Here is a 14,158-nt window from a genome sequence, read left to right as displayed (position 1 = left end):
CTTGTAAATGTTATCACAAAAAGTATCTTGCTCATAGTTACCATACTATATAGCTACATAACTTCCATTCTTTAATTCAGACCCACTTACATATATACAATATGAAACAAGATACCAACAAAATTCTTTTAGCCTCTCTAGACAAAATAACCTCTGCTTTCACAACATCAAGACTTTTAAAAAGCCTTTGATAATTTTTTTTTTTTACAGTGGTAGAGCACATAGTATGATTACTATCCTTGTGTATGACTGTAAAAACACAACCAAGGTTTACTGTAGCAATACTATGGTTACAGTAAATAAAATCAAATAGCAGTGACCCTAATGCAAAAAACTGGGTCCGCTAGACTCAATCTTAAAATGTCAAACAAATAAGAACAAACCAAAAAACACAAATCCCAAACAGGAAATTCACAAATGAATACCATAGCTAAAATAAAGAATCTGATGGTTCACTATATTTAAACATAAGCATCCTCTTGGCACTTCAGAGATCTTACTTAGAAACCTGATTTATAAAAAACCAGTCTGCAAAGTTTAAAACTACCTGAAAATAAATGAAACAGAAATAGATACTGGTATTCATGGTGCATAATTCAAAAGTCAGTGTATTTGAACACTGACATGTTTCTGCCTAAGTGTTCATTAATTAAGGTTTCTTGTTTTCGTAAATACCTAAGTAATCTTTGTAGCTAGAGAATGCAGCATTTAGGGTCTTCTTTTTTTTTTTTTTTAAATGATGTGCATTCATGATCACACACAAATCCAAACCAAACTTTCGGTGTTTTGTCACAGAAAAAAAGTCCACAAGAGGAAATGTCTTTTAATTGGTATCTTCCTGTCCAACTTCAAAATTATTTTGTACAGAGCAGTAGAAACAATCTTAATGGTCTAATAGAATAAGAGGAAGATTGGGGGTGGTGGGGTCAGGGAAGAGGAGATGTATGCCATTTAAAAATCACTATGCCTTGTAAAGGATGAACCAAGAAACATTTCCTTTGCTTTTCTCATCCACAGCAGTGCATGCAGCTGATTGAACCATATGCATCAACCTGAAAATCTGCTGAAAGTAGGTCTGGAAACAGCATCGGTATGTTTCAGTGTCCTGAAGATACATTCTAGTGTTTTATAGAAAACAGTCTGTTGTCGTCTTCATTATGCAACATAGTGGTACTGATTAGGGTTGTCTTTGTCTCTTTCCATATAGTCTCTGTCTATTAGAGATTCAATTCTCTTTTTCAAATCTCCAGGCTATAAGAAAATATTATAGTGGTGTTAGATTTCCTAATATAGGAGATGATTAAAAAGGAGCAATGTATTAATATCCACCTTTATATTTGCTCTTAGAAGCTGGAGAAAGCAATTAGTGAATTTATGAATTTTCCTGTGTATATATCATTAATTCTAAAGTTCAGATGTTAAATGTTAGCTTAAGTCATGTTATAACCAGCTATTATTATTTCCCTTGAAAATTTTTCCATATAAAAGTGATGATTGATGGTTACCTGATGTGAAATTTAAAAATTGCTTAGTAGTTACTAATCAATGACTGTTAGGCAACTGTTAGGCAAATATTTTTTAAAAAGGAAAATTTGTTAATTTTCAAATGTATCATAGTCAACAAATGTAAATATTTCCTTCAACTATTATACCACACATAATTACATTGGAAAACAGAAATACCAGATGGTCCTAAGGATATTTGTGAACACCAATATAGAGCCAGCATGGGTTCGTTAAGAACCTCTGTGTCTTTTTTGACAGGGTTATTATTATTACTGGTAGGACTGGGAAATGCTACAAAGACTGTTGAAAAGCCTTGCAAAATCCAAGTCCAAGAGTATGTTCTCTAAGTTTTCTTGTGGGCAAGACATAAATAAATGATAGAATGATAGTAAAGTGGATCTTGAAATGGCTGAACAACTAGAACCAAGCAGTGCTAATGAATGAATCAATGCCAATGTAGAGAGGGCTTTCTAGGAGAATGCAACAAAGCTCAGTTCTGTTCAACATTTTTATCAATTATTTGGATGAAGATACAGATGGCATGCTTATCAAATTTGTAGAAATCAATATATTATATTTAGTTATCAGAAAACCACCTCTGGTTCTATACCTTATCCTAACCCTTTTTAATAATATGTTGTCAGATGTAGTAATGGAAAGTTCATATTTAAAAATAGGTGTCAATGGGATAAACAAACCAAGCAAGACAAAGGGATAAACAATAAACAATACCTTCTTTAGACTAATAACTGTTTCACACATACAGACATTATTTTTGCTGTTGTGATGTGTAATTCAAATGAAAAAGCACAAATGAATTCACAATAGCTTTTTGCTATCTATTTTCTCAAACAATAGATAAAAATAGCATAACTATCATTCAAATGGGGATTCATAAAATTTTTCATTGTTAAAAAGGACCATTCATATTCACAGGTTTGAAATCACTAGGATAGACAATTGTCATCCAGTTAAAGGATTCCAATTCTATAAAACACCTCTTTCACATGAGTCAAGTATTAGAATCACTTAGGGAGATATGAAAGACATGAGATGAATGGGAAGAAGAAAACATAGGAAGGTAGGGCAGCAGAAATAGAGATATTAGAAAAAGATAGTGGAGATTTAGTGAGGGAAATATTTTCAGAAGAATTTTCTCTATCTTGGCTTAATTTACACATCCTTGGATAGCGCATCACTGAAAACTTTTTGTCATCAGCATTAAGCATGGCTACTTAAAAGAGGTTGAATAAGACCACACCTATTAAGTCATCCAGCTTTTTTCCATCTGGAATGAGTTAGATATCATACCATTAACTCTGACATTACTTGCTATATGATTATGGATTATTACCTCCTTGTTGAAATCAGAGAGTAAACCAAATCTGAGAGCACAGTGCAAAGAGAATTAATCAAAAGCCGGTCCCAGAAAAATTCAGGTTAGGATCTTGGAAACAGGATTGAGAAGAAAGAGACTAATATGGTTTGCCACTTTATCTTCCTCACCTGTAATCATTTCTGTTATCCTCTGAATTCTTTCCCAAGTTCTACAGAAAATATTCTAGAAGGTGCTAACTAATGTAAAATGGAAAAATTTTCAACAATAAATTGTGAAAATCCCTTCCATCCATGTTACTTTTGTTAACTTTTAAAGTAACCACATGCAGTGACCTTCTGAATTCTCTGAGAAGGTCGCAGTGTACACATATTGAGGAAAAGTCCATGCAGAAGACTAAGCAGTATCCATCTTTTCCCTGAAAATATCAGCAGACTCACTGTTAGAGAATTTTAAAAAATCTGGACTAAAGGTCTGACCATTACTTATGTTTCTATACTCAGTTCAAAAGAAGATGTTAATTTTTGTGACGCATGCTCAGTTGATATGTGTGATGAGATTATGAATCAATTCCTTGATAGTCAAATGAACAAAACATACTTGACCAATGGTTAGTTAATAAAATATAATTGAGTACTGTAATTCAATTTGAAGATGTTATATTTACCTTTACTGGAAATTTCAGCTGATTATACAATTCAGAAACTAGAAGATTATGACCAAGGGTCTTCCTCATCTTCATTATTCGTACAATAGCGGCATCAATCTGATATTGTCTATCCTGAAACACTCGTTCTGTGGTGCTAACTTGTTCTTCAACCTAAAGTTTAATAATTACAAAATAATGAAATATAGGAAACTTTTCAAAATTAGTTCTTTAACATCCTTGAATTCTAGCGAAAAAAATTCTACATGGCAGGCCAAATCACAAATCAGATATAGATTATTTTGTTCTGCATTATAAGATTTTTAATGAAACCAATTTTTAATTCATTAAGTAATAAAATATAACTTATATAACACCTATTATATGTCAAGACTTTTACAAATATTATCTCATTTGATCCTTACCAAGCCTGAGAGGTAGGTGCTATTATCCCCTCCATTTTAAAGCTGATTCAGACAGAGGTTAAGTGACTCACCAGGGATTCACATAACTTAGTAAGTATTTGAGACTGGATTAGAACTCAGATCTTCCTGATTCCAAGCCCAGTACTCTATTCAATGTGCTAACAATGTGCTACCTAGCTGCCTCTGTATATTTTAAAATTTTAAGTGTAATTAAAGTCTTTTAAAACCTTTTTTCTCAGGAAAAAAAATATTGAAATCAACAGATTACATGCCTACTATGGAAAAGAACTAATAATGGACATTCATAGAGCACTCTAGATTTAGCAAGTACCTTACATATACATATTTATATATACATACACTTTTAATTTGATTATTTCAACAACCCTCCATTTTACAGATGAGGAAATCAAGGCTCAGGAAGGCTAAGTGATGTGACCAAAGGTCTTCCTGACTCTCAGTCTAGCACTCTGAATTGTTGCCTCTCACATGAGCAGATCAGAGGTATCAATCTGAACACATCACAAATGAACATTTCATAGAGAAGAACTTGGGGGGAGGGGAGTGTTAATGTAGGAGTGTGGCACACTGGGAAAGAGTGCAGGGTTTGGAGTCACAGCACTTACCATAACCAGTATGGTCTAACGTAAGTCACTTCCCCTCCTCTGGGTTTCCTTATATGAAAATGAGGGGGTTGGACTAGATGACATTGAAGATTCCTTCTAGCTTTTAATTTACAGCCCTATGTCTATGAACTCACGGATAGGTAAACCTAACTGCACTCGCTGAGATATGAAAGAAAATTTCATAAATCAAGGCAATAAATCAGCAATCTACATACATAATTAATTTTTATCTATGCAAGAATTTTAGGATATTTCTTATCTGAACCTCTTTATTTTGCCATTTGTAACAACTCTAGGTACATAAATAAGTCAAATATTTGAATTATTTTAATTCTATGTTTAAAAAAATTATCTTTGCAATGTTTTCTTTGTAAATAATTCATGTAAGAAAGTGATATAAATCTTAAGAGACTAAAAACCAGATTTCTAATCAGGTGAAGTGACTTTGCTACAATTTCTTTTCTTGTAGAAAGCCTTTATTATACAAATAGACATGCCACACAACGCTAAGCCCAAGTAAAAATATTTAGGGGGAGTTATTTTCAATTCCAAGATTAGATTAAAATAATAATAAAAAAGCCTTTTTAAAAACTCATTCTGTCTTTTTTAATTAAAAAAAGACCACTCTGAGTGAGAAAAGATTTCAACCCTATATTTGAGTAAATGACATAATAAAGGTCAAATTCTGCTAAAACAGAGATACTCCAATAGTTTTTATTTTGTTGGCTTTTCTTTGCATTGAGTATAATTCATTATATATTATAATTAAGTTATATAGCATATTCAATAGAAAGTATCTTGCTTTACCATACTATAATTTTCACAGGTTTGTTGATTCAGATCTGGTAAGGACTATAGAGATAATTTAATCTAGCTTTATTTTTCAGATGAGGAAAACAGGCTTGGAAAGGTTAAAGTAACTTGCCAGATATCACACAGGCAATAAGTTACACACAGGGTTAGGATTTGGATATAGGTACTTGAAATTCAAATCCTGTGCTTCTTATATTGTAATTTTACCATTTAGGATTAATAATCCTAAATGGTAAAATTATAATATAAAAATAAAAATATTCAGGGAAACAGATATATATCTGCTTCCCTAAATGGACACATAGTCCACATATTTAAAATTGTTTTAACTATTCACCTCTCTATATTCCATAATGTCAATATATTAAAAGTCTGATTAGCCCCTACTTTTCATAATTTTTTCTCATATTTATATTTGTTATGAAAGTTATGCGATAATAAAGACTGAGGCTGAGCCGGGAAACCCACACCTAGGAAATGGCCTGGACCCTACTTCCTGAAGAACGCCCAACTTGGGAATGACGTTGGTTTGTGCGTGGGCCACTCGGATCACCACAGAAGTGAGGGCAAACCCCTCTAATCAGAATGCTGTGGGATAAGAACAGACAGGCAAAAATGTCCCAATCAGTCTGAGTGCCTGAACTAAGGAGGCTGGGGAGGAAATTAGAGCTAGAGGACACTGACAGGTCTTGAGCTCAGGAACAGCAAATCCTACAAGAGAGAGAAAGTCAGAGTTTCCAAGGAACTGAGGAATGGAGGAGACTTTCTACCACTGATTCACAGGGGTGAGGCCTCAAGTTTTGAACAGAGAGAGGAGGGTCGTAACAGTTACTAAAGGAGAAAGGAGTGAATCAATTTCTGTCTATTCTGGCATAGGGGCCAACTGGGAAAACCTCAAAGCCCTTAGGTTTAAGCTTAAAATTTAGGAGATTTGGGTCTTTATCATAGAGCTGTCATAGGCTTAGAGGTAGGACATAGCAGAAACGGAGAACATTGCTTGGAATCTTCAGAGCTTACAGCAAAGCTTATAAAGAAGCAGTAGCTGGCAATCCAGACAGACCAAATCAATTTGAACCAAGACTGACACACAATGAAGATCATTTTAGTACTGTAGCACCCTGCTGGGCCCCTGTAGGAGAGGTGGGGTGAGATGGTAGTGGACATGTGTTTTGTGCACATGGCTGAACTAGGAGAAAGATAAGGGGGTCTAGCTCATACTTTTCAATGGTGCAGTAAATAGGTTGTTTCCAATTTATTACTAATATAAACAGCAATGCCAGGAATCTTGGTAAACTTCTTAAAATTTCCCTTTGTGGTTTATTTCCTAGGGTTATATTTCCCCAAACTAGAATTATAAGGTTAGTCAGTATGGACAGTTTGTACTTTTTATACATTGCTACCCTGACTTCTACAAAGTATGTGCTAATTTATAGTGGCAACAGACATACAAATGTTGACTTATTTTGTCACATCTCTTCCTTTTATTAGGCCTCACCCAAACTGAGTTTTATCATTAATAGTTACATAATGATGACAAAATTATTTTTAGTCATTAGTGAGGCTGTGTATGCTTGTATGTGATCCTGTACTACTGATTATCTCCTTATGTAGGAGTTGTTTATCTTCAACAATGTGAATTACATTATTGACTATGTTTGTATCAGTTTCTTATAAACTTTGGATAGTAAGCTTCTATCATTTATAATGAACATTAAAAATCTTTTAAAAAAATCTAATGCAGTCACAATATAGAATACTTTGGCATATATTTTTGACCTGTATTAACACAAGGAAATTTGATCATAAAATAAATGAACTGACTCTTTAATAAGTACATCATAGGAATATAAAAATAAAATACAGAATTTAATACATACAGTTTCTTTCATCTGGATTTGATTTATCTTTATTCTAAACAATTTGTGCTTGAAATCTCCATTAAAGATGAATTTGTCTCCATCATCTACATCCTTGCCTTTTGGACTTTTAATCAGTACTCGTGCTTTACCACAAGCCAAAGACTGTAAGGTTCTTCGCAATTCACTGTCCTCTGTATATAGGAAAAAAAGGTAGTTACAACCTGACATTTAATTGAATAATACATTTGTAATTACTTAAAGTCATTCTGATAATACAATTAAAGAATCACCATTTTATACATAAGAAGAGGACCCGATTTACCTATCAGTCAAATTTTATTACAGACGTACTATGTGCCAGGCACTGTAAGGTGTTGTGTGAATAGTCTTGAAGAGAGGGATCCATTAGGAGGGGGTGGAGAGGAGGGGTTACATTTCAGGCACTGAAAGCAGATACTACAAAGGCATGGGGGGGTGGGAGATGGCATGCCATGAGTGAGGAACAAAGAGAAGGCCCATCTGGCTGGATCACAGAGTATAGGAAGGAAAGCAGGTATAATGAGAAAGGGTGGGGCCAAATTATTAATGGCTTTAAAAGCCAAACAGAGGAATTTTTATTTTATCTCAAGGGAATAGGGTATCACTGGAGTTAACTGAGTAGGGGAGGGATAAGTCAGATAAATGCTGCAGGAAAATCAGTTTGGCAACTCTGAGACTTGAAGCAGGGATACTGATTAGAAGCCTCTACAGTGCTCTAGATAGAGGTAATGCAAGCCTACACCAAGTTGGTGACTGTGTAAAGAGAGGGCATATCAGCCCCTACATAGTCATGTGAGAAGACAGATAGGAGTGATGCAGAGAAGGGAAAATGGCCTGATTTGGAAACCTAATCATTATGTGAGGTGAGAGGGAAGGAGGAGCTGGGAGTAATTCAGAGGTCATGAACCTGGGAGATTGAGGATTTGGGAAGCAAAGAATACCTCTAGTTGGGACATGGTAAGTTTGAGATATCTCCAGGTCAGTCAGTTTGAAATGTCTATTACGTAGCTGGTCACATGGGACTGAAGCTCAAGGGAGAGGCCAGGGCTGCATATACAAGTCTATAATTCTTCTATATAGAGATTATCTGTGAGGTAGTAAAATAATTTATTCCCACTTTATAGATGAGGAAACTGAGGCTGAGGGAGATTAAGTGACTTGTCCAGAGTCACACAGCTAGGATCTTGGGGAATACTCAGTTAAGAGTTCTGTTGCAAGGGAGATTGAGAAGGTAGTAAGATTGGTAAGAGGTGGCCCAGGAGAGTAATGAAACCCCCTATTAGTGTGTCCAGGAGGAGAGAGCAGTCAATAATGTCAAATGCAGCAGAGGTCAAGGATAAGAAGTGAGAAAAGACCATCAGATTAGGCAATTAAGAAATCATCAGTAAAGAGCAGTTTCAACTGAGGGACAAGTCAGAAGCCAGGGTGCAAGGGAATGAAGAGGGAGTGAGAGGAAGTAGACGCAATAAATAGAGACAGGTTTTTCTAGGGAGGAGAGAGAGAGGTTCACAGATTGAGGAAACTCTAGGGTCTAGTTAAAGTTTTTACCCCATGACACACACAGCACTCATGTGCTTGTGCACACACATTTAATATGGCAACTGTTCTTGCTGGTGTTCCCTTCTCAAGTTCCTCCTACTCTTTTCTTGCCCTCACTATCACTATCCCCAACAACTGCCCCCATCCACAAATAAAAATTGTAACAATTATACTGAAACAAATTTCTGCTTAATTAGTCGTGTCTGAAATTCTCCATTTTAATCTGCAACTACAGTCCATCAGTTCTCTACTCATCATTGAACTTCTGGAGTCATGACTGGTTACCATACTGATCATCAGAGTTTAAGTCTATCAAAATTTTTATCCCTTACACTCATTGTATAAATTGTGCTTTTTTGTTGTTCAGTTGTGTCCAACTTTTCATGACCCCCATGAACCACAGCACGCCAGGCCTTTTCATCCTTTACTATCTCTCAAAGTCTGTCCAAGCTTGTTTGTTGTTTCCATGACACTATCTATTCATCTCATCCTCTTTTCCTCTTGCCTTCAATCTTTCCCAACATCTTTTTCCAATGAATCACATTTTCTCATTATGTGGCCAAAGTATTTAAGCTTCAATACTTGACCTTCCAGTGAATAGCCTGAATTAATTTCTTTAAGTATTGATTGATTTGATGTCCTTGCTGTCCAGGGACTCTTAAACACCTTCTCCACTACCACAATGTGAAAGTGTTGATTCTGCAGTACTCAGCTTTCCTTATAGTCCAACTCTCACAGCTATTACATTGCTACAGCAAAAGCCATAGCTTTGACTATATGGACCTTTGTCAGCAAGGCGATGTCTTCGCTTTTTAGTAGTATGCTGTCCAGATTTGCCATAGCTTTTCTTCCAAAGACCAAGCATCTTTTAATTGTTCTTTTGGTTTTGCTCAATTCACTATATGTCTGGGGGAGGTTTTTTAAGAGTTAAGGAGACATAGACATGGCTGAAGGGAGTAACAAAGCTTAAAGATTACAAAGAGAGAGAAAGGATGACTGAGGGGGGGAAATCTACTGGAGAAGACAGAAGGGAACAGAATCAAGGACACATCTAGAAGGATTAGCTTTGGCAAGGAGGGTCACCTTATTATCAGAAACAGGGAAAGAAGAGAGACGGGAGTGATGTTTAGGTTTTAAGATTAAGATAGAGAGCTCATTAAAAAAAAGACTTTAATTTTCTCAGTAAAGTGGAAGTATAATCTTCAATGGAAAGGATAGGCAAGGGAGATGTATAGAAGAGGCTTGAGAAGATAAGAGAATTTGGAATAGCTGTGGAAAGTAACAAATAACACTAACTAGGGTTATAAAAGCATTGCCTCATTGTAGAGAGAGCCCAGTTGAAGTTAAATAACAATTCATCATGTATCTAATCAGCACAATTGCCTGATTTCCTCAAGCTCCATTCTGATACAGATGGTGGCAGCAATCCAAGGTTGGATTTCAGCAAGAGTTAAGCAGCAACAGGATAAGTATATGACAGTACAGAATAGGGTGATGGCGAATTGGTTAACTATAGGGTCAATGTTGGGAAGGGAGCAAAGAGAAGTCATAGAAAAGCACTAAGTACTCAGAGGGTGGAGGGACAGGAGGTTGCTTTGAGGGTGAGGAGTAGGGAAGAGATGGAATGTTAGGAGGTTATAGTCAGATAGAAGATTCTCAGATTTTCTGATCAAAGAAGTGGTTAATGGTGACAGCCAGGGCGTGACTATTCCTGAGTAGCTGACACAGAATGTAATGGTATCTGAGGAGATGGAAGAGTTGAGAGGTTAGGGAATTTGAGGTTGTTGTTGTTTGTCCTTCTTTCTCAAAGGTTCCATGACATCAGGAAGGTGATGCCATGACTTCCAGGTGAATTGAATTTAAGTGAAGAAGGGCTACACAAAGTCACCTGCCTCACTTTCTCCTCCAGAGCCTTCTGGGTCCAGGGGCAAGATACAGATTAGGATGACTGGAAATGGCTCTCAAGGGAGTCTGAGGTAGTATTGCCATGAAAGTTCAATCCCATAGCATCAAGGCAGGAGTTTGGGGAGGAAAGAAAGTGAAATAGGTACTGAATTCCTCAAGAAATAAGGGTAAAATGATATAGCATCTAGAACAGCACCAGAAACAAATAAGTGCTTTGAAGATGGTATCTGGATACTGTGAATATACAAAGTCATTTTCCCTACCTACACCAGTGGCCATTTTTATTTCTTCAAAACTGAATTCATCTCCTTCATTAAACATGATGAGCACTAATGTCTGGAAGAGTGACACCTGAAACTCCTTCTTTCCCTAAGGGGAAAAAAAAGGTAAATAAATTAATATTTATTTCTGAAACAGTATACCCCCTGGCCTCCCAACCCCACCCCCATGCTAATCTCTTGTCCTTACCCTACTGAGTTCCTTTTAAAGTCAATGGGCATTTTCTTCAAAAGTTAACCAATAGATTTAAGAAGGAATAAAAGACAAAATAAATAACAGAAGAGAGGAAGGGGGAGCTTAGTGGCTAGATAGTTCAAAGTTAGGAAGACCTGGATTCAAATATCAACTTCCCAGTGTCTAAATTCCTAGACCTCTAATACCATGCTATTAATTGTAGCCTGTCTGCACTGTTAAGAGGAAATTCCTTGCTAGGAGCTCCCCAATGAAATCACAGGCTTAGTCATTTAAAAAAAAAAAAAGGAAGGGGGGAAGAGCAGGGAGAACCAAAGTTATGAAGGAAGAAAAAAAATTATTTTTATTAAATATTCCCATTTAGGCTACAAATTAGCAGCTGGCTGCCATATGTATAGGTAGAAGGAATTCCCACATTAATGGGACCAAAAGTCCTTGATTACTAACTTCCTTACTATTTTCCCAAAGGCTGCTGTTGAAAGGCATGAGACTCTTTAAGCCCAGGTTCCCTGTGTAAGTCTGATATACACCACCAAACAGAAGCTCAGTTTGGCTCCATTTACTTACTTTAACTTTTTTTTTTCCCTACAAAGAATCTCTCTCAGAGATGGGTCAGTTTTTTGGGGGAAATAATTCTTTACCAAATAAAACAGGTGAGATCATCTGAGCTAGTTTTGATTCAGAATTATTTATCATGCCTACTTAGACAGAAAATGAGTTTGTGCAAAACAATGTACCAGAAGCATACTGCAAAACGGAAGATAAAGAGATTACTGGGCATATGCACACAAAAGCATTTCTTTAAAAATTAAATTGTTATCAAAGCTCATGCCATTATTTTGATGTTTAAAATTTATAGCAGATTTTCCTTAAGATAAACCAGAAAATAATTGTTCTTGCCTTTTCTAATACAGATAAAGATGGAACAAAATGTAACTGAGGAACATTCTGGTTATTTAATACCTTAGGAAACACGACATAAGTTTAAATTTTAATTGCAAGTATTATATTACAGCACTAAGTTTTAATTTATTAGAAACTAATTTATTTTTAAAGACAAGGTATTTGTATTGTTTCCCCTGTTCTTTGGCAATTCCTTAATTGCTGAAGTTGCCTAAGGTAAGGAACATAGCCTACTGTATAGAATTAAGTGTCACTACTGGATGATTTCCTTTTCTTACATTCTAGAGAAGAATCACCATTTTTTTCATACTGATATTTCCATGGGGGGAGGGGGAGAGAGAAACTTTATTTGTTTAAAATTTTTTAAAAATCCTGATAAAATGATTATGCTTACGAAACAAAGTACATGAAACGGATGCTCAATTAACATACTTCTTTGAACTCTGCTTTCAAAACAGCATGTCCCAAAGTGGTTTGCCACTGAAGCTTTCGACCACTGTGTTTTCCAAGATAAAATGTCTTAAATACTTCTTGAAGTTTAACCATCTGTCAATATAAAAGGGAAAAACTTACTTATGCAAAATTCTATTTACCTAAAAACCAAAATTTCTTCACAGTCTAGATTTAAATGAAAAACCAAACATCTCAGATTTACTTAAAAAGAATAACTGAGTAGCTCAGTCTTCTTCACATAGCTTTTATGAAAATTATTTTTTAACTTAGATGAAATAAAGTTTTTTGTTTTCTGTTTGATGGCTGTGTTGTTAGAAGTGTTACTGGCTATTTATGCCACCATTTTTCAAAATTACAATGCATGGTTCAGTCATTTTCTAATTGGAAAATTATATGCTAAAAAAAATAAGTAAACAAAGGATGAATCTATTTAAACTTGTTTAATGAAAGTTGTGCTAGAATCCTTGCTATTCGGTGAACAACGTACAAAATAGAAAAGTTCTGTTACTCTAGATACAATTGAATAGTGCTAATTCTTCTCAGGAACTGTACAAAAGATATTCTGAATCTGTTCAAAGTGAACCGACATTTTCAAGGTGCTACTATCACTATAAACAGCCCAATGCTTTAGAATACTTATGATTTTCCAACATCCTCTGGATTTAAGTTTAAATTTTTAATAATAATGATTATCAATTACCATGAATTATCCATATTTGACCCCATAATGGTCAGTATGCTAATAAAGTTAAAGATGAAGTGTCCAATGAATAATTTTTCTGTTGGTCTTTGACCCCAGTTTGTTTAAATAAAATGGACAGAGTGCCGGGCCTGGAATCAAGAAAACTTATCTTCCTGAGTTCAGATCTAGCCTCAGACACTTACTAGCTGTGTGACCCTGGGCAAGTCCTGTTTGCCTCAGTTTCATCTGTAAAACGAGCTGAAAAGGAAATGGCAAACTACTCCAGTATCTTTGCCAAGAAAAACCCCAAATGGGATCACAGAGAGTCAGACATGACTGAAATGACTGAACAACAACAACAAAACCATTTGTTCAATATCTATTCAGTTTGTAGGCATATTATCAGACTCTATAAATGTCACAACTTAAATTATAAGCTCTCAGAAACAGCAGTAGTCATACTTGATTAAGGCAACTTTGTATAGTGCCCAGATCTACATGCAGGTAATATTTACATAAATAATAACAACAGTTAGCATATATATGTATATATATATATATATACTGTATTAAGATTCAAAAAGTGCTTTCCAAATACTATCTCATTTTATCTTCACAACAACTCTGGGAAGTAGTGTTATCATTATCACCATTTTATAGATGAGGAATCTGAGGCAGACAGAAGGTCCCAGGTGCCCAGGATCATGTAGATAAGTGTCTAAGGCTAGATTTCAGCCCAGGTCTTCTGGACTCCTAATTCAGCATTCTATTCACTGCATTATCTATGATAATGTCAATGTTTGATTCTTACCTTCACAGTCATGAGGTTAAGAGAAAGTCACACAGTGATAAACTATGAAATTGGTGGAAAGAGAAAGCAATTATTTTCAAATTGCCCAAGATAACCTTTTGACAATATGTCTGTATAGAAGAGTTTATGCTAAGATGGTAGCTC

General features: G+C 35.4%; 1 protein-coding gene across 1 annotated transcript in view; it reads right to left on the bottom strand.

The window, feature by feature from the left end:
• Nucleotides 1-700: 700 nt before the first annotated feature.
• LOC114046194 (cullin-4A) overlaps nucleotides 701-14,158 on the bottom strand; it is a 65,336-nt gene continuing 51,878 nt past the window's right edge. The window contains exons 16-20 of the mRNA XM_027866439.1: nucleotides 12,501-12,614; nucleotides 10,958-11,063; nucleotides 7,230-7,402; nucleotides 3,510-3,662; nucleotides 701-1,251 (exon numbers count right to left, since the gene is read on the bottom strand). Coding sequence (XP_027722240.1) covers nucleotides 1,156-1,251; nucleotides 3,510-3,662; nucleotides 7,230-7,402; nucleotides 10,958-11,063; nucleotides 12,501-12,614 — 642 coding nt within the window. The 3' untranslated portion in view covers nucleotides 701-1,155. The remainder of the gene's footprint in view (nucleotides 1,252-3,509; nucleotides 3,663-7,229; nucleotides 7,403-10,957; nucleotides 11,064-12,500; nucleotides 12,615-14,158) is intronic.

This window comes from Vombatus ursinus, unplaced genomic scaffold, assembly GCF_900497805.2.
Source record: "Vombatus ursinus unplaced genomic scaffold, bare-nosed wombat genome assembly UNPS02014781.1, whole genome shotgun sequence".
NCBI lineage: Eukaryota > Metazoa > Chordata > Mammalia > Diprotodontia > Vombatidae > Vombatus > Vombatus ursinus.
This window is presented reverse-complemented; position numbering and strand designations above follow the sequence as displayed.